The sequence below is a fragment of the Ranitomeya imitator genome, chromosome 5, assembly GCF_032444005.1.
Source record: "Ranitomeya imitator isolate aRanImi1 chromosome 5, aRanImi1.pri, whole genome shotgun sequence".
NCBI lineage: Eukaryota > Metazoa > Chordata > Amphibia > Anura > Dendrobatidae > Ranitomeya > Ranitomeya imitator.
Window position 1 is genome coordinate 136,169,932 of NC_091286.1, and position 18,654 is coordinate 136,188,585.

Genomic DNA, 18,654 nt, shown 5'->3' on the forward strand with positions numbered 1-18,654 from the left:
CTGTCCACCACAGTATCCACACCAGGACAGTCCGAAGACTCAACCTGTCCTGAAGAGAAACGAGGATGGAACCCAGAATTGCAGAAAAATGGCGAAACCAAGGTAGCCGAGCTGGCCCGATTATTAAGGGCGAACTCAGCCAAAGGCAAAAAGGACACCCAGTCATCCTGATCGGCAGAAACAAAGCATCTCAGATAGGTTTCCAAGGTCTGATTGGTTCGTTCAGTCTGGCCATTAGTCTAAGGATGGAAAGCCGAGGAAAAAGACAAGTCAATGCCCATCCTACCACAAAAGGCTCGCCAAAACCTCGAAACAAACTGGGAACCTCTGTCAGAAACGATATTCTCTGGAATGCCATGTAAACGAACCACATGCTGGAAGAACAATGGCACCAAATCAGAGGAGGAAGGCAATTTAGACAAGGGTACCAGATGGACCATCTTAGAAAAGCGATCACAGACCACCCAAATGACTGACATCTTTTGAGAAACGGGAAGATCTGAAATAAAATCCATAGAGATATGTGTCCAAGGCCTCTTCGGGACCGGCAAGGGCAAAAGCAACCCACTGGCACGAGAACAGCAGGGCTTAGCCCGAGCACAAGTCCCACAGGACTGCACAAAAGCACGCACATCCTGCGACAGAGACGGCCACCAAAAGGATCTAGCCACTAACTCTCTGGTACCAAAGATTCCAGGATGACCAGCCAACACCGAACAATGAACCTCAGAGATAACTTTATTGGTCCACCTATCAGGGACAAACAGTCTCTCCGCTGGACAACGATCAGGTTTATTCGCCTGAAATTTTTGCAGCACCCGCCGCAAATCAGGGGAGATGGCAGACACAATTACTCCTTCCTTGAGGATACCCGCCGGCTCAGACAAACCCGGAGAGTCGGGCACAAAACTCCTAGACAGAGCATCCGCCTTCACATTTTTAGAGCCCGGAAGGTACGAAATCACAAAGTCAAAACGGGCAAAAAACAGCGACCAACGAGCCTGTCTAGGATTCAACCGCTTAGCAGACTCGAGATAAGTCAAGTTCTTATGATCAGTCAATACCACCACGTGATGCTTAGCTCCTTCAAGCCAATGACGCCACTCCTCGAATGCCCACTTCATGGCCAGCAACTCTCGGTTGCCCACATCATAATTTCGCTCAGCAGGCGAAAACTTCCTGGAAAAAAAAGCGCATGGTTTCATCACTGAGCAATCAGAACCTCTCTGCGACAAAACAGCCCCTGCTCCAATCTCAGAAGCATCAACCTCGACCTGGAACGGAAGAGAAACATCTAGTTGACACAACACAGGGGCAGAAGAAAAACGACGCTTCAACTCCTGAAAAGCCTCCACAGCAGCAGAAGACCAATTGACCACATCAGCACCCTTCTTGGTCAAATCGGTCAATGGTTTGGCAATACTAGAAAAATTGCAGATGAAGCGACGATAAAAATTAGCAAAGCCCAGGAACTTTTGCAGACCCTTCAGAGATGTCGGCTGAGTCCAATAATGGATGGCTTGGACCTTAACAGGATCCATCTCGATAGTAGAAGGGGAAAAGATGAACCCCAAAAATGAAACCTTCTGCACACCAAAGAGACACTTTGATCCCTTCACAAACAAAGAATTAGCACACAGGACCTGAAAAACCGTTCTGACCTGCTTCACATGAGACTCCCAATCATCCGAGAAGATCAAAATGTCATCCAAGTACACAATCAGGAATTTATCCAGGTACTCTCGGAAGATGTCATGCATAAAGGACTGAAACACTGATGGAGCATTGGCAAGTCCGAATGGCATCACTAGATACTCAAAATGACCCTCGGGCGTATTAAATGCAGTTTTCCATTCATCGCCTCGCCTGATTCGCACCAGATTATACGCACCACGAAGATCTATCTTGGTGAACCAACTAGCCCCCTTAATCCAAGCAAACAAATCAGATAACAATGGCAAGGGGTACTGAAATTTAACCGTGATCTTATTTAGAAGGCGGTAATCTATACAAGGTCTCAGCGAACCATCCTTCTTGGCTACAAAAAAGAACCCTGCTCCTAATGGTGACGATGACGGGCGAATATGCCCCTTCTCCAGGGATTCCTTCACATAACTGCGCATAGCGGCGTGCTCAGGCACGGATAAATTAAACAGTCGACCTTTTGGGAATTTACTACCAGGAATCAAATTGATAGCACAATCACAATCCCTATGCGGAGGTAGGGTATCGGACTTGGGCTCATCAAATACATCCCAGTAATCAGACAAGAACTCTGGAACCTCAGAAGGGGTGGATGACGAAATTGACAGAAATGGAACATCACCATGTACCCCCTGACAACCCCAGCTGGACACTGACATGGATTTCCAATCTAATACTGGATTATGGGCTTGTAGCCATGGCAACCCCAACACGACCACATCATGCAGATTATGCAACACCAGAAAGCGAATAACCTCCTGATGTGCAGGAGCCATGCACATGGTCAGCTGGGTCCAGTATTGAGGCTTATTCTTGGCCAAAGGCGTGGCATCAATTCCTCTCAATGGAATAGGACACTGCAAGGGCTCCAAGAGAAACCCACAACGCTTAGCATACTCCAAGTCCATCAAATTCAGGGCAGCGCCTGAATCCACAAATGCCATGACAGAATACGATGACAAAGAGCAGATCAAGGTAACGGACAGAAGAAATTTTGACTGTACCGTACCAATGGTGGCAGACCTAGCGAACCGCTTAGTGCGCTTAGGACAATCAGAGATAGCATGAGTGGAATCACCACAGTAGAAACACAGCCCATTCAGACGTCTGTGTTCTTGCCGTTTTACTCTGGTCAAAGTCCTATCGCACTGCATAGGTTCAGGTTTAAGTTCAGGTAATACCGCCAAATGGTGCACAGATTTACGCTCACGCAAGCGTCGACCGATCTGAATGGCCAAAGACATAGACTCATTCAAACCAGCAGGCATTGGAAATCCCACCATGACATCCTTAAGGGCTTCAGAGAGACCCTTTCTGAACATAGCTGCCAGCGCAGATTCATTCCATTGAGTGAGCACGGACCACTTTCTAAATTTCTGGCAATATACCTCTATCTCATCCTGACCCTGACAAAGAGCCAGCAAATTCTTTTCTGCCTGATCCACTGAATTAGACTCATCGTACAGCAATCCGAGCGCCAGGAAAAACGCATCGATATTACTTAATGCAGGATCTCCTGGCGCAAGAGAAAATGCCCAGTCCTGAGGGTCGCCGCGCAAAAAAGAAATAATAATCAAAACCTGTTGAACTGGATCACCAGAGGAGCGAGGTTTCAAGGCCAGAAATAGCTTACAATTATTTTTGAAACTCAGAAACTTAGTTCTATCTCCAAAAAATGAAGACAGACTTCTAATGTCCATCGCTACACCTGTGTACTGAACCACCCTAATATCTAGAGGAAAAAAAAGGCAAAACACAGTGCAAAGAAAAAAAAATGGTCTCAGAACTTCTTTTTTCCCTCTATTGAGAATCATTAGTACTTTTGGCTTCCTGTACTGTTGTGAGAGGCAATTCAGTACCACAATGAACATAGCGGTCAGAGCACATACAGTGATCTGACAATAACCCAAAATCATAGAACGAGCTCTGAGACGTGGGAACTCTGCAGACCGCAATCCCTAATCCTCTCCAAACAACACTAGAGGCAGCCGTGGATTGCGCCTAACTCTGCCTATGCAACTCGGCACAGCCTGAGAAACTAACTAGCCTGAAGATAGAAAATAAGCCTACCTTGCCTCAGAGAAATACCCCAAAGGAAAAGGCAGCCCCCCACATATAATGACTGTGAGTTAAGATGAAAAGACAAACGTAGAGATGAAATAGATTCAGCAAAGTGAGGCCCGACTTTCTTAACAGAGCGAGGATAGGAAAGATAACTTTGCGGTCTACACAAAACCCTAAAGAAAACCACGCAAAGGGGGCAAAAAGACCCTCCGTACCGAACTAACGGCACGGAGGTACACCCTTTGCGTCCCAGAGCTTCCAGCAACAAATTAGACAAGCTGGACAGAAAAAATAGCAAACAAATAGCAAAGAAGAACTTAGCTATGCAGAGCAGCAGGCCACAGGAATGATCCAGGGAAAAACAAGTCCAACACTGGAACATTGACAGGAAGCCAGGATCAAAGCATTAGGTGGAGTTAAGTAGAGAAGCACCTAACGACCTCACCAGATCACCTGAGGGAGGAAACTCAGAAGCCGCAGTACCACTTTCCTCCACAAACGGAAGCTCCCAGAGAGAATCAGCCGAAGTACCACTTGTGACCACAGAAGGGAGCTCTGCCACAGAATTCACAACAGACGCTGCAGCGATACGACAACGATGTCGATCGCTGCAGCGTCGCTGTTTGGTCGCTGGAGAGCTGTCACACAGACAGCTCTCCAGCGACCAACGATCCCGAAGTCCCCGGTAACCACGGTAAACATCGGGTTACTAAGCGCAGGGCCGCGCTTAGTAACCCGATGTTTACCCTGGTTACCAGCGTAAACGTAAAAAAAAAACAAACACTACATACTCATATTCCTGTCGCGTCCCTCGGCGCTGTGCTTCTCTGCACTGACAGTGAGCGCCGGACAGCCGGAAAGCAGAGTGGTGACGTCCCCGCTGTACTTTACGGCTGGCCGGCGCTCACCAGTCAGTGCGGGAAGCTGAAGGTGAGGGACATGACCAAACACCGGGAATGTAAGTATGTAGTGTTTTTTTTTTTTTACATTTACACTGGTAACCAGGGTAAATATCGGGTTGCTAAGCCCGGCCCTGCGCTTAGTAACCCGATGTTTACCCTGGTTACCAGTGAAGACATCGCTGAATCGGCGTCACACACGCCGATTCAGCGATGTCAGCGGGAGATCCAGCGACGAAATAAAGTTTCAAACGATCTGCTATGACGTACGATTCTCAGCGGGGTCCCTGATCGCAGTAGCGTGTCAGACACAGTGAGATCGTAAAGATATCGCTGGAACGTCACGGATCGTGCCGTCCTAGCGACCAAAGTGCCACTGTGTGACGGTACCCTAAGATTAAAAAAAGTCCCCAAATCCACCATGAATATCTATATCCACATCTCACGTTACAGAGATTTGTCTCTTACCTTCGCCTTCTCCAGTTCAAATGACAAATTCTCCAATGCCCCAAAGTTCAATGGTCGTTCGAGCGTAGGCCCCATCTGCTTCAAGTTCTGGGCAATGGATTGCTTGCCGGTTTCTATTTGCTCCCAGTTGTGCATTGTATCCTTTGAAAATTTATAATATAAAATGTTTTGTGACAAACTTATATATAATTGAAAGGCAAAAGTTCTGAACAACTCATTTCTGCAAGATGTAACGCCACAGAAAATTGGAAATGGAAATGCATGGTCGTGATGAGCTGACAACATAGGGTGCTCCAGTCATAGAAAGTGGTGGCATATGTCTAAGATATTCTGTCATTTACTACATAAAAGGTGCCCGACCACTGGGAACGCCAACAATCTTCTTGTGAAGCTCTTTCACCCTACACAGTACCATGTCTCTCGGCTCCTTCATCTTCAAGATAAGTGGGAGTCCCCCAATGATCAGCAATTGATGGCAAATCTAGTGACATACCATGACATGCAACAAGTGGAATATCCATTTAAGAGTGATACTGCATTATCCTGTTCCTCTGTCTTATCGCATACACTAATACATTTGCACTTACCTTTAAGCTTTCTTTCTGCTCAACCATTGCAGCTGTCACTTTGTCCAATTCCGCTTCTATCTTAGTAAAGTCCTCTTGAATGTCTTTGGACAATCGTTCCTTAGTCTGTAACTGTTTGGCCTGGGCAATTTGGACCTGTACATCCTTCTTCCTTGACTGTATTTTCTTTATCTTTTCCTGGAAAAACATAAAAATGTTATAAGCTGTGACTATAAGGGAAATTCCGGAATTTAGGCAAAAAACTACAAACATCACAATTTCGCCCACTATGTGGTGAGTGTTTATGTGAGAAACTATTGAAATGGTTGTAAAAGTTTATACTGAAGAATTTTACTCTGTATCGCATACTGCTGATAGGAATCAGGCTTTGTATATCGGAATTGCCCTTTAAATGTGTTTGCAAAGAACAGCTCTAAAATAAGCAAGGTAAACTTTAGTTGGGGAATTTTTCTTGGCATTGTGACTGTAAAAAGTTACTTCTACTACAATGTCCTATTGAGACATACAAAAGTGGATTAGTCAAATCTCAGATCATAGCCGCTCTTCAATGAGCAGATCTCTACAGATCCAGCTTATATAGCACGCTCTAACCATGGAATGGCAAACCATGATAGGATGTGTAGTGTTGGTTTATTGTCAACGCACTTTAGAATCACACTGACTTCTTCTTCAGGACACCACACATAAGAGCTTAAAGGGAATCTGTCACGCCCTGGACACTTTCAAGCTATTATTATGGGCATACAGGTAATAGAATGGTTAAAATAGTTTTATCTGTATGCCTCATATATTGGGCTGGCCACTCTATGACCTCAATTTTATTGGACTGGAACCAAGATTTTGCTCATTTACTGGTGTGTTTGGGGTCATTGTCTTGTAGAAACACCCATTTCAAGGGTATGTTGTCTTTCACTGTCTTCAGAGTGTACTGTGGCTTGAATGCAGAGTTTGGGGGTCGTCTGAAGAACTGTCTGTGGCCCTTGGACCCAAAAACAAAACAATTTTACTTTCATCAGTCCACAAAATGTTTCTCCATTTCTCTTTAAGCCAGTTGATGTGTTCATAGGCAAATTGCATCCGCTTCACTACATGTTTTTGTTTTTTTTAACAGTGAGACTTTGAGGGAACTTGTTGCTAAGATTAGCTTCACACGGGCATCTTCTCACTGTCACAGAACTCACAGGTAACCTGAGACTGTCTTTGATCATCCTGGAGCTAACCATTGGCTGAGCCTTTGCCATTCTGGCTATTCTTCCACCCATTCACATGGTATTCTCCTGTTTTCTTCCATGTCTCTCTAGTTTGGCTTTCCGTTCTAAAGCATTGGAGATCATTTTAGCTGAACAGCCTATCATTGTCTGCATTATTTATAAGTTTTACCCTCTCCAATCAACTTTTTAATCAAAGTACGCTGCTCTTCTGAATAATGTCTCGAACGACCCATATTTCTCAGGCTTTCGAGGAGAAATGTATGTACACCATGTCCAGGCTTCACCCTTCAATAAGGGCCACCTGATTCTCTCCTGTTTCTTCATAGAATGATTGACCTCACTAATTTAGCTCCACACTGCTATTATTTTGAACGTTCCCTTTCAATTACCGTAATTATTCTAACACAAACTCAAAAACCTGCAGATCATGAATGAGGAGTCTGATGGTTTTCTCAGAATCTGCTGCACCAACTGGTAAACTGTCTGACATATGGGAATATAATTCATATATATAAAATATATATAAAAAACAGTGATTAACCTGGTTAGTCAGATTGGACTGCTATTATTTTGAACACTATTGTAGCTGCAGTCTAGTTGTGGAAAAATTGAGTTTAAGGCTATGTGCACACGTTGCAGATTTGACTGTGGAATTTTCTGTGCAGATTCTGCATCTCTTGGCAGAAAACGCAGGTCAGAATCTGCGCCTTTTTTTGATATGTGCACACGTTGCAGATTTTTGTGCAGATTTCTTCCTTTTTTTCCCCCCTGCAGATTTCTATTATGGAATGGGTGCAGAAACGCAGCAGATCTGCACAAAGAATTGACATGGTCCTTTTTTGAATCTGCTGCGTTTTCTATGCAGATTTTTCTGCACCATTAGCACAGCATTTTCTTTTTGCCATTGATTTACATTGTACTGTAAATCACTTGCAGATCTGCAGCGTTTCTGTGCAGAAAAAAAAAAAAGCTGAAACGAAGAACCTAAAGTATGGAAATCAAAATATATAATAAAACCTTGCTGCTATTAATATTATAAAACAATATTGCTGCTATTTTTTGCTGCTATTTTTTATATATATATTCTGTCCTCCAGTTACAGGCAAACTTTTGTGATTGCCTATTGTTGCCCTGTATAGTATATAATTATATATTTATGTAATAAAGGCATTTTAGTTTACCGTACCTTTCCTTGTTTTTATTATTTTATTTGGGTATTTTTTACACACCCACACAAGGTTTTATTATATATTTTGATTTCCATACTTTAGGTTCTTCGTTTCACTTCTACACCGAATGGTCTGCCATTCATGTATTAAGTGGTGGTCTTCTGGTACTTGCACATTTTGCACAATCCTTTTACTATTACTATTTCAGCCCAGCTGTGGTTTTAATATTATCAGTTACTTAACCGACTGCTACTTCTGTTCCAGAAAAAAAAAGCTGCAGTTCTGCAGGAAATCTGCAGTGTGTGCACATAGCCTTAATGTGTTATGTTAATGATTTCTTCCAGACTCCGGGGCGTGAGGTGCGAGTAAGAAATCTCTGCCTCATGTCCTCATTATAATGCGACCCCCCTCTCCCATGCAGGGCCCTGTGACGTGCAGTTGCAGTGCCGTAATCCCGCAGTGGCGCCCTGCACTCACGCTGTTCTGGGTACCCTATCCTTCCTTCTGTGAGCAGTGTCTTCATCCTGCTTCTGCGCAGGCGAGTCATTGCGCAGTATCAGTAACTCGCTGCCATAATTGCAGGTCACAGGGTAGTGTGACGTGCATGGGAGGGGGTGGTATGATAATGAAGAGAGGAGGCAGGGATTTCTTGCAGGCTCCACGGTGTGTGTGGTGAGGAGAGGAGGCAGAGTTTTCTTTCAGGCACAGCACGCCCTGGAGCCTAGAAGAAATCATTAACATAAAACATTAAAACCCAATTTCTCCACAATTATATCGCAGCTATGAAGCATACAGATAAGACTATTTTAACCATTCTATACCTGTATGCCCATAATAATAGCGTGAAAGTGTCCAGGGCGTGACAGATTCCCTTTAAGCTCTTATGTGTGGTTGTCCTGAAGAAGGAGCCGGTGTGACTCTAAAACGCGTTGACAATATACCAACACTACACATCCTATTGTGGATTGTCAGTTCTACAGCAGCGGCACAGGATCCTTTATTTGCCTTAGCAAAATATTTGATGAATATTATTAGGAAAGGTTTCTGATAATGCAACAAGGTGCTGCTATTTTAATGTATTATTGTCTAGTGTGATTTGCTAATTTAATGTATTTAGGAATGTATTTATAATGCCATTTATATTTATATACTTATTTATTTCTATTCCTGGAGAGCACTTGTCTGCCACCAGCTTTTTGCCACCTAATCTGAGAGAAGTATAGTGCAGAGGCCCTGATTCCAATGATGTGTCACTTGCTGTTGGCTTGCTGTAATTTTTATAAAATCACTTTTTTTATCAGCAGGAGATTATCATTAAAGAACTAGTAAACCTGCTGCCAGGTAGACCTCCATATTATTGAGCTCTGTACGCTGGGCATAGGCAGAAAGCAGCCAATCAGTGGTGTGGACGGGGTTATATACAGCTCAGCATTTACATAACTGCTAGATTTGCACCAGATAAAACTGTGACTTTATCAGACTGACAGCAAACAGACCAGTAAGTGACACAACACTGGGATCAGGGTTTCTTTCCATACATTATGCTGCTCTGGGATTGAGTAGCAAAAAACTGGTGACATGTTTAATGCGAGTCTGCAGCTGAAGCAGCCAACATCTTAAAACACGTCCTTTCTCTCTATTACCTGTATATGCAGTCGAAATACTAGAAGAAATGGTGTGGGAAACACGAGTTGTAAAAAATCACAATGTGAAGACTTCACTTATTTTTATCCCTTTATACCTCATAAATAATAAGCAGCTCCTGGGCCTCCGCAAAGCTTTCTGTGTTCAGTATCTTCTCAGCTTCTGACCGTACATCTTCCGAGCTAGTGAGTATCTCACTGAACACACTCCGTACTTCTGCCTTGTACTGCACACAATCTCCAACAGTGCTCAGGATCACGTCAGCCTGTAAAATAAGAAGAAGCATTTAACTAGTCTCAATTTGCTGAATAACTGCAGACAACATTACACCTAGAAGCACCGGATACTTCATGCTGCAAAAATAGTTTCCACCAGACTGACAAATAGCAAAATAAATTACAGCAACAGCACAATCTCCATACATGATATCATTATCTTAGACCAGATGAGGCAGGTGTACTTGCTTTGAAAATCTATGTCAGAAAGGCTGCATACTGGTTCAGCTGAGCAATGAGAGAGTTCATGAGTCCAAGTGTGTTCAATCTCAGCCCACCTAGCCTGACTGACAACTGCAGCTTGTACTGAGCAGTCAGCATTGGCAAGGAGGAGGGACACTGAGGAGCTGTCAATTAGGCTAGGTGGACAAGATTGAATATAACTATCTAAAATGATTATAAAGCCATTCTGACATAGATTATCAATGTACGGCATATGTCAACTGACCTAAGAGAAAATTTTAAAAAAAATAACGTTTTTATATTTAAAAATAGAAAAAATTAGAATCAACTGTTTTTTTTCCCCCAAGACAAAATAAAGACATACAAAAAACTGAAAAAATAACTACACACTTTTGGTATCATTGCATCTGTAAAACTAAAAAATGCTATAAAAATTTTATTTTTGTTTGCGCTTACGGTAAAAGCTGTAAAACAAGGGGGAAAAAATGAAATGCTAGAAATGTCGCTTTGCAGTCACCGCATTTCCTTTAAATAATGCAAGAAAAGGTGATTAAAAACATGGTAGATGCAATATAAAATGGTATCAGTAAAAACGCAGCAAGGCAGTGAGCAATGCAGCAGCATGGCTTTCCCACGTCAGTCTCATTACAAATACTAAGGTCCTAAAGGGAGACTTGGGGAGAAATTCCTATTCTGTGCACGGCTGCACGTTGGAGCAGGAGTGGTGCAATAGTTTCACAGCGCACTAAGCGGCGACTGCACTAAAGTCTTGATGGAACCAAAGGCTTCCAGAACAGCTCTGCATTAACCACCATCTTCTAAGTAAGAAACAGTGATTTAATAACCAGTCATAATCAGTACTAGTTTATTGTATCCTCACCTCATTTACAGAGTCCACCAGAGCCTTCAGATCAGTAGATACTTTGGACAGATTACCGCTTTGCTTTTTTACTTCTGTCTCAACCGCAACTCCTATAAGTGCACGCAGCCTTTCTTTTAGGTATGCAACTTCTTCTTCTTGTTTTACTGCATCACGTCTGATATCCTGTAATATCACAGAGCAAAGATGGATTTGCATGTACTTCCTGCTCCATCTGAGGAGCCGCGGTCACTGCGGTCAACCACGCGTAATATGTGCTGACCAACAGATCATCACTAAGGTCGGTGATTGGCTGCAGTGGTTACATATCGACGCAAACAGAACAAGTGTTAGGATGGAGTGGCAGGGAACTGATAAGGTGAGGTCTTTTATTATTTTACACTCACCAAAGCAGTTTTTGGCTATTTAGCTGAGTGGCCCTACAACCCCATTAACCCTTTTAAACTAAGGTATTTGATTCAAACTACCGTATTTGTAAACATTTAAAACATACATACAGTATTTGTCTGTACAAGTCCCTCTAAAATGTAAAGTGCTGCGGAATATGTTGGCGCTATAGAAATAAAATTATTATTATTTATTATTACTCTGGTTATAGTCAAATGAATAAACTCGAGACAAAATAAAACAAACCAATAGCTTTATTCTAAAAATATATTTATACAAAAAGAGCAAAAACTATCAGTAGAAACTGTAAAACACCCCTTTAAAATAATAATTTTAATATTGTTTAAATAGTGTTTAATAGCAGCATGTACCGGCTGTGGTCCTTTGTGCCCCCTAAATATCTATCTCCAGCACTGTAGAAAAGGAAACTCACCTGATGTGCTATCCTAAGATCATGTGTTCACCTCAATAGTCAGCTGAGTGCTTCAGACGGCAATATAAATAGGACGGAGATAGGACAGCAATGAGCGGACTGGCCGGCAGCCCTCCCGACCCAAGCGTGACAGATCCACAGAAATATATGAGAGCCGTCGGCCAGTCTGTGCATTACAGTCTGATCTCGGTCTGACTTTTACAGCCATCTGACTTTGACTTTATGCTCCTTATTATTCTTTCTGATAAATTTCTCACTACAATCCAGACTTGCCGTCTTCTGGACTTTACCACCTGAGAACTCTAACACACATACTCTGAACCAGCAACCTTGTATGGAGCCGTCAGTTGTCTCATATTGTCACCAGCGGACAACCTGTTTAGGCTGCTCAGGCTTTACAAACTCAAAATGGATACCATCAATCAGCCCATCTAGCAGGCTACTTCATAATTTTCACCATAAGATCTGCACCTATCGCTTTGCTGATCTATATTATTGTGCCTTGTTATTTTTATTTTTTATACCCATTTGTACTAATGGCTTTTCCATATGGCATACTGATCACTGATTTCACTCGCATGTTATATTCCTTTTCTCATACCCCTCGATGTTTAAATGAGCCTGTTGCCCTGCTCCCTCCCGAAACTTGGTAAAATATCCCAGAAAAAAATAATGGCTTGTTAAAACAGATTTTTAAAAAGTACCGATCACCTCATGGAAAACTTTATAAAAATGAGACTAAAATCTGAAAATTTCTCAAATTTATATAACTAGCAAAGCAAAAAAGCCTTGTCTAATTTAGTAATAAACCTCTGACTCTTAAAAAAAGAGAGGTTTATAGAGTAATCAGAATTCTGATTTTTCTCCTCCGGGATTGATTATTCACTCTCAAGTCATAGGTAAATTCAGTGACGACAGATTTTCCCATTACGGAGATAGGAGATGACACTTAGTGCTTTTAAAATTCTATGGAGAGGGAGGAGCTTGAGGCAGACATATGCATTCTGCTGCAAGTTCTCCTGAAAAAACAGCGACAGTTCTCCATAGAACTTTATGAGCACCAACTGTCATCTCTTACCTCAGTAATGGGAAAATCTGTATTCAATGAAGACAGATTTTACCCATGAACTGAGAAATTCAGGAATAGATGATGAGTTCAGGAGTAGAAAGAAGAAGATTCATCTAAATTAACTATATTACAAAAATACTTATGTTCATTATTGATTTATGAAAACAAATGAAATGATGGCTACTCTTTAAGCACAAAGTCCAGCTCTCTGATGTCTCACTAACTTGACAGCTGTTGGAGACTTCTTGCTTCAGAGCTGAGAGACACCAGTGTATGGTGAAGACTGGGAGTGTGCAGCATGGAGGCACACAGGAGATTGTGTTGCTATCTTACTTTATGATGGGGTCGGTATGGAAAGAGAGATGGATTCCTGTGTATTACGCAGCAGCAGGAGGAGGAGGAGGTTGGAAACAGCAACTGAGATAAATTGTCACCATGTTCTCCTCAGTGTGTGGTGGATGCTGCTGTCTATCTGTCTAGAGTAGGTAGTGAAGGGTTCAGATTAACCCTTTCCAAGCAGCCAGATCATTCTTTTGCAGATTAACCCTCAACATGCCGCTATATCGTCCTTTTGCAAATTAACGCTCTGATTTGAGCTAAATATTTTCCTGGTTTGCGATTCACTGCCCTTTGGGAAGCATTGGTAAATTAACCATGCTTGTGACTCTCTTCATCCATGAGAATATAATAGGTCAATCAATTCTCCCACATTCTAAGGACCAATCTGCCAGACCTGAGCGGCGGTCCACTATTCCTGTCAGATGCTTCATGGAATCAGCCCCCAACCCCGTCACGATTGTTATCCTCCAAAGAAGGGCATTCTACAAGATTTTTAGCTCACTCTAAAAATTAAAGTAAAACCTGCGTTCCTGTGATATTGCGGGAAATCATCACCCTCAGTATAGTTTGAGAAAAGACTATTCATCTCATTGACTGTCACTTTGTCACTTGTTATGTCTTTGTCATAAAGTGGCCATTTTTTCATCTAACTTTATTTCCGTTGCTCCCTCCAGTATTCTGTTTTGCTGTTGGTTTTTTTTACACCCGCCATAAGGTCCCTGAGATACGAGCCTTTTTAATATGGTGCGAATATTAGGATTTTTAGCAATGGGACCCAGCTCACAGGATAACACTGCAAAGCAGCCTAAAGACAATTCCCCCATAAAACCCTTACGAAACCCCCTCTTGGTAAAAATTCCAAAAATGAATTCTGAATAAGTAGGCCCTTATGTTTGGCACCATATGATGTTTTTTTTTTTTAATGATTTTAAGGTGAAGCAGCAGGAATAAAAAAATAGCAAAATAATAGCAAACACTGGCTACTTTATCACTGGTTGACAAGTTCTCTTTAACTCAGATAATAAAGCATTGGGATATCACAGCACAAGAAAGTGTAATTCACTCCTAGCTTGAGTCTCTTTAATGATTGGGCAGGGGAGCAGATACCCTTCAATATATTATTATGTTACATAGTTGTACTACTTTACTCTGTACTGTAAGATATACTGATTAGTGATGAGCGAATGTGCTTAGATAAGGTATTATCTGAGCATGCTCGGGTGCTAACAGAGTGTGTCTGGCATGCTTGAATAATATGTTCCATATGTTAGACAGCCACAAATCATGCAGGGATTCCCTGTTTGTTAGGCAATGCCTGCATGGGGTGTGGCTGTCGAACAGCCGTATTATTCGAGCACGCTGAAGTCACTTGGTTAGCACCCGAGCATGCTCAGAAGACACCTACTTTTTTATTCTGCTCATCTTATGTTCTGTTAATGACACACCCTTGTTCATACCATTGCATGTTATGAAGCATCGACTTTTCTTTCTGCACTGTAGAACAAAAGCCTATTAAACATTAACAAGTAACAAAACATTAAATATAAAGTATATTACCTGTAATAAAGCTTTCATTTGTTCTAATTGAGAAACTTCCGTTACTTCTTTCTTGATTTGTTTCAGCTGCTTATCCTTTGTCACAAGCCAACCCGATAACCCTTTTAGCCTAAAGTACCAATGTAAGAAAGATCATATCAGCATGCTAACATTTCGTATAAGAATGTAGGATATAAAAAATAATAAAGCAAAAAACAAATTCACTATTAAACATAAAAGCACCACTCATTTAATCGCCATTTACCTGAATTATGAAAAATCTTAAATTATTGAAAAGTGAATCTGTCACCAGATTTTTCTATGCTATCTGAAAGTATGAATAAACGTGAACCCAGAATTACAGGGCGTGTGAGAAAAACATCACGCTGAAGTGTAATTCACACACACCAAAGAACATTTCACTCCTGGCATGCGCCTAAGCAAGCCGGGTAGACAGGTGACTAAGCAAGTGACCGAGGTCATAAGGTTATGAGGTCCTCATTGTCTCCACACACTTATCCCCTTGAAAAAGCTTGAATATCACATGCGAAACATGCATTAGGGTTCTGCTCTCTGCTCTTGTGCCAGCCTGGTCCCTCCCTCACCCATTGGTAAGTTACGCACTGCCTCTGTTTTGTACACGTTATGGTTCTCTATATATGTCTCTCACACTTTGTGACTACGGCAGGGCATACTCTCCCTGTGCCTCACATACAGGCTTTCTTTGGGATGATGGACTCACTTCTGGCTGGTAGTTTTCACTCGTCTATCTTTGCTATTTAACTGTTATTATATCTCTGTGACCACAATTGTTTTGTATAAACAAATAAACCTCTTATATGCATTCATAAACTCCTTCTTCTCCAGTTTTCTTTCTGAGAGTAGTATGATGTTAGGGCAGAGAGTCTGATTTCGGCCGGAGTCACACTACCGTATAATACGGACGAGTGCTATGCTATAAAAAAATTGCATAGTACTCGGACCAATGTTAATCTATGGAGCAGCTCCCATCATCCGTTTTTTTCTCGGCTGTATTATATGTGCGAGGGAAATCGCAGCATGCTGCGATCTGCACCGTATACTGGCCGAGACTCGCCAATTAAAGTCTATGGGTGCGAGAAAAACTCGCACACCACACGGATCATCAATGTGACTTGCGAGAAATACACACCGGTGTCCTTTAGAAAAGACGACAATTCAATGTCATTGACACACATGTATATTTATATTTCATAGACAGATAGATTGCAGAATATTAGATAATTCAATTGTCAGGCTCTGTAAAACCATTGCAGAAGCCGACAGGATATGAGACATGGTTTACATACAGTAAACCATTGCATATTAGTTAGATTTATATATGTCCCTGACTATTAATGTTAGTACTACGTGTGTGTTAAATTTTGGAGATGTAGGTGTTAAATTAAAAAATTTATTCAGTAAAAAAAGTTGTGTGGTCTCCCGCGCAATTTTCTTTGCCAGAGTGGGAAAGCCAGTGACTGAGGGCAGATATTAATAGCCTAGAAAGGGACCATTGTTATTGCCTCCCCCCCCCCACCCGCTAAAAACATCTGCCCCCAGCCATCCCAGAAAAGGCGCAGTGTGAACTCGGCAGTGTGGAAAATCTTATTGACATCTCTCCATTATTAACTGGGCTTAATGTCACCTTACAATAGCAAGGTGACATTAACCTCTTATTACCCCATATGCCACTGCTACAGGGCAATGGGAAGAGAGAGGCAAAGTGCCAAACTCTGCACATCTTACAGATGCGCCTTTTCTGAGGCGGCTGGGTGCTGGTATTTTTAGCCACGGGTGGTCAATATCCATGGCCCCTTCCTAGGCTATGAATATCAGCCCGCAGCTGTCTGCATAGCCTTTCTGGCTATTAATTATAGGGGGACCCGTCTTTTTTTGGGGGTCCCCCTATTAGTATAGCCAGTAAAGGCTAAATATACAGCTGCGGGCTGATATTCATAGCCTAGGAAGATCCATGGGTATTAACCCCATCCCAGGTTACAAATATCGGCCCCAGTCGTCGGCTTTCCTTCTCTAGTGAACAAAATTGCGCGGGAGACCACGCAATTATTTTCCCTTGTAGGATGGAACTTATGGAACCAATAAATAGGCTTCCACATTATTTATTCATGATTTTCTGGTCCGGGATTCATTATATGTCCATTTTGCAAGCCGGCAAGAAAATCTCGCCATACGGATGCCATATGGATGTCCCACGGATGCTTAGATGCGAGAAAATCGCATCCTCGCATTGCAAACGGATTACATACGGATCACTGTTTGGGAAAATTTGTGCGATTCTCCGCCGTGAAAAACGAACTGATCTTTTATACGTTGTGTCTGACTCCGGCCTTCATTGATGTATCACTTAGTTGTCTCCATGTTGTCATTATGATACAATCCCTGTTTTTTTCTGCTGCAGATCTAGGGGTTCTCTGAATACTGATCTCTGTGTAGCCACGCGGGGTTACACAGAGCAGGAGGACTACATGGCAGGAGACAACTAGTCCTCTGATGAGAAATCTTCCTGGTGGTAAAACACTGATTTTATTGAACAACAACACAGCCCAGTAAGTGACACTTTGCTTGAATCAGGGTCTCTGTCCTTACACTGTGCTGCTCTCAGATTACACAGCAAAAACTGCTGAAAAAGTCACCGTATGCAAAAAAAACCTAAATATTTAATTACTTTATGAAAAATTAGTTTTTTCCATAACATGCTATTACATTTAAATAATCTTCTGTAAAAACAAGAGCATTGAAATGACTAATCCCAACAGGAATATGCTACCTGATCTTGAAATCTTCCCATTTATCGGGATGCTCCATTAATTTGAGATGTGTGCTGTCGATTTCAGCTTTTAGATCTTTTAGCAGCTCTCTTGTGCTTTCGTACACTCCTTTTACAGGGTCCCGTTCTTGTAGTTTCAGACATAGCTCCTCAATAAAGCATAACCTCTTTTCACACAGTTGGTAGCAGCCTTTCTCACCAAAAAAAGCCTAATTTACAACCATAAACATACAAAACACAATAAAGTAATACATGTATGGAAATGTAATAACTACAACATAAGACATCTTTTTGCTTAACAATTACACGCATGATCCTCAAATCAACTCTTGTTCCGAACATGAGACAGTGTTGGACACAGTTCTAAAAATAGTAAGAAATCACAGAATAACAGAACAGAAAATGACCCACACAAACTCCATCTTGGTCAAACAATAAGTATCCTACAGAGCAAATAATGCAGTGTAGATCATCACCAGCACTACTAGAGCAGAGGGAGCACAGAGGCACATACATTAGGAAGTGGACTTGTATTGCCATTTTCATCAGAAAATTATGTAAAAATGCACATGCTTTAGTTGCACCTACCCGATGTTCTTTAATAATTTTTTCGCTTCCATCTACTGGTAAGAACTTATTCTCTCTGGTCAGCTCCACATGACATTCTTCCACCGTGCCAAGGATCCTATTCTTCTCCAGTTGAACTTTCAGTCGCAGTAGGTGGTAGGGAGCTTCGCCCTGAAAATCCTGTAATACAAATAGTCAGATACAATGGAATTAATTATATGCACTTCTAAACACCAGACTTGTGGAATTATTGTACACCGGTTGCAGGTGATTTTTTATTTTATTTACAGTTTTAATATTTAACAGGTATAAATTAAAGACATTTCACTTTAAAATAAGAATCTGCAATGTTGTATTGTAGAAATCACTTGTAGTGGTTGGGAAATATATAGACACCTCTTCATTACTAAGCCGTAGGCTTGATGTCACC

At 41.8% G+C, this 18,654-nt stretch overlaps 1 protein-coding gene across 1 annotated transcript in view; it reads right to left on the bottom strand.

Annotated features, from left to right (window-relative positions):
* Positions 1–18,654, bottom strand: part of SYNE1 (spectrin repeat containing nuclear envelope protein 1) — a 493,169-nt gene that overhangs the window by 333,888 nt on the left and 140,627 nt on the right. The window contains exons 23-29 of the mRNA XM_069769177.1: positions 18,246–18,404; positions 17,658–17,866; positions 14,870–14,978; positions 11,085–11,249; positions 9,844–10,011; positions 5,723–5,899; positions 5,136–5,276 (exon numbers count right to left, since the gene is read on the bottom strand). Coding sequence (XP_069625278.1) covers positions 5,136–5,276; positions 5,723–5,899; positions 9,844–10,011; positions 11,085–11,249; positions 14,870–14,978; positions 17,658–17,866; positions 18,246–18,404 — 1,128 coding nt within the window. The remainder of the gene's footprint in view (positions 1–5,135; positions 5,277–5,722; positions 5,900–9,843; positions 10,012–11,084; positions 11,250–14,869; positions 14,979–17,657; positions 17,867–18,245; positions 18,405–18,654) is intronic.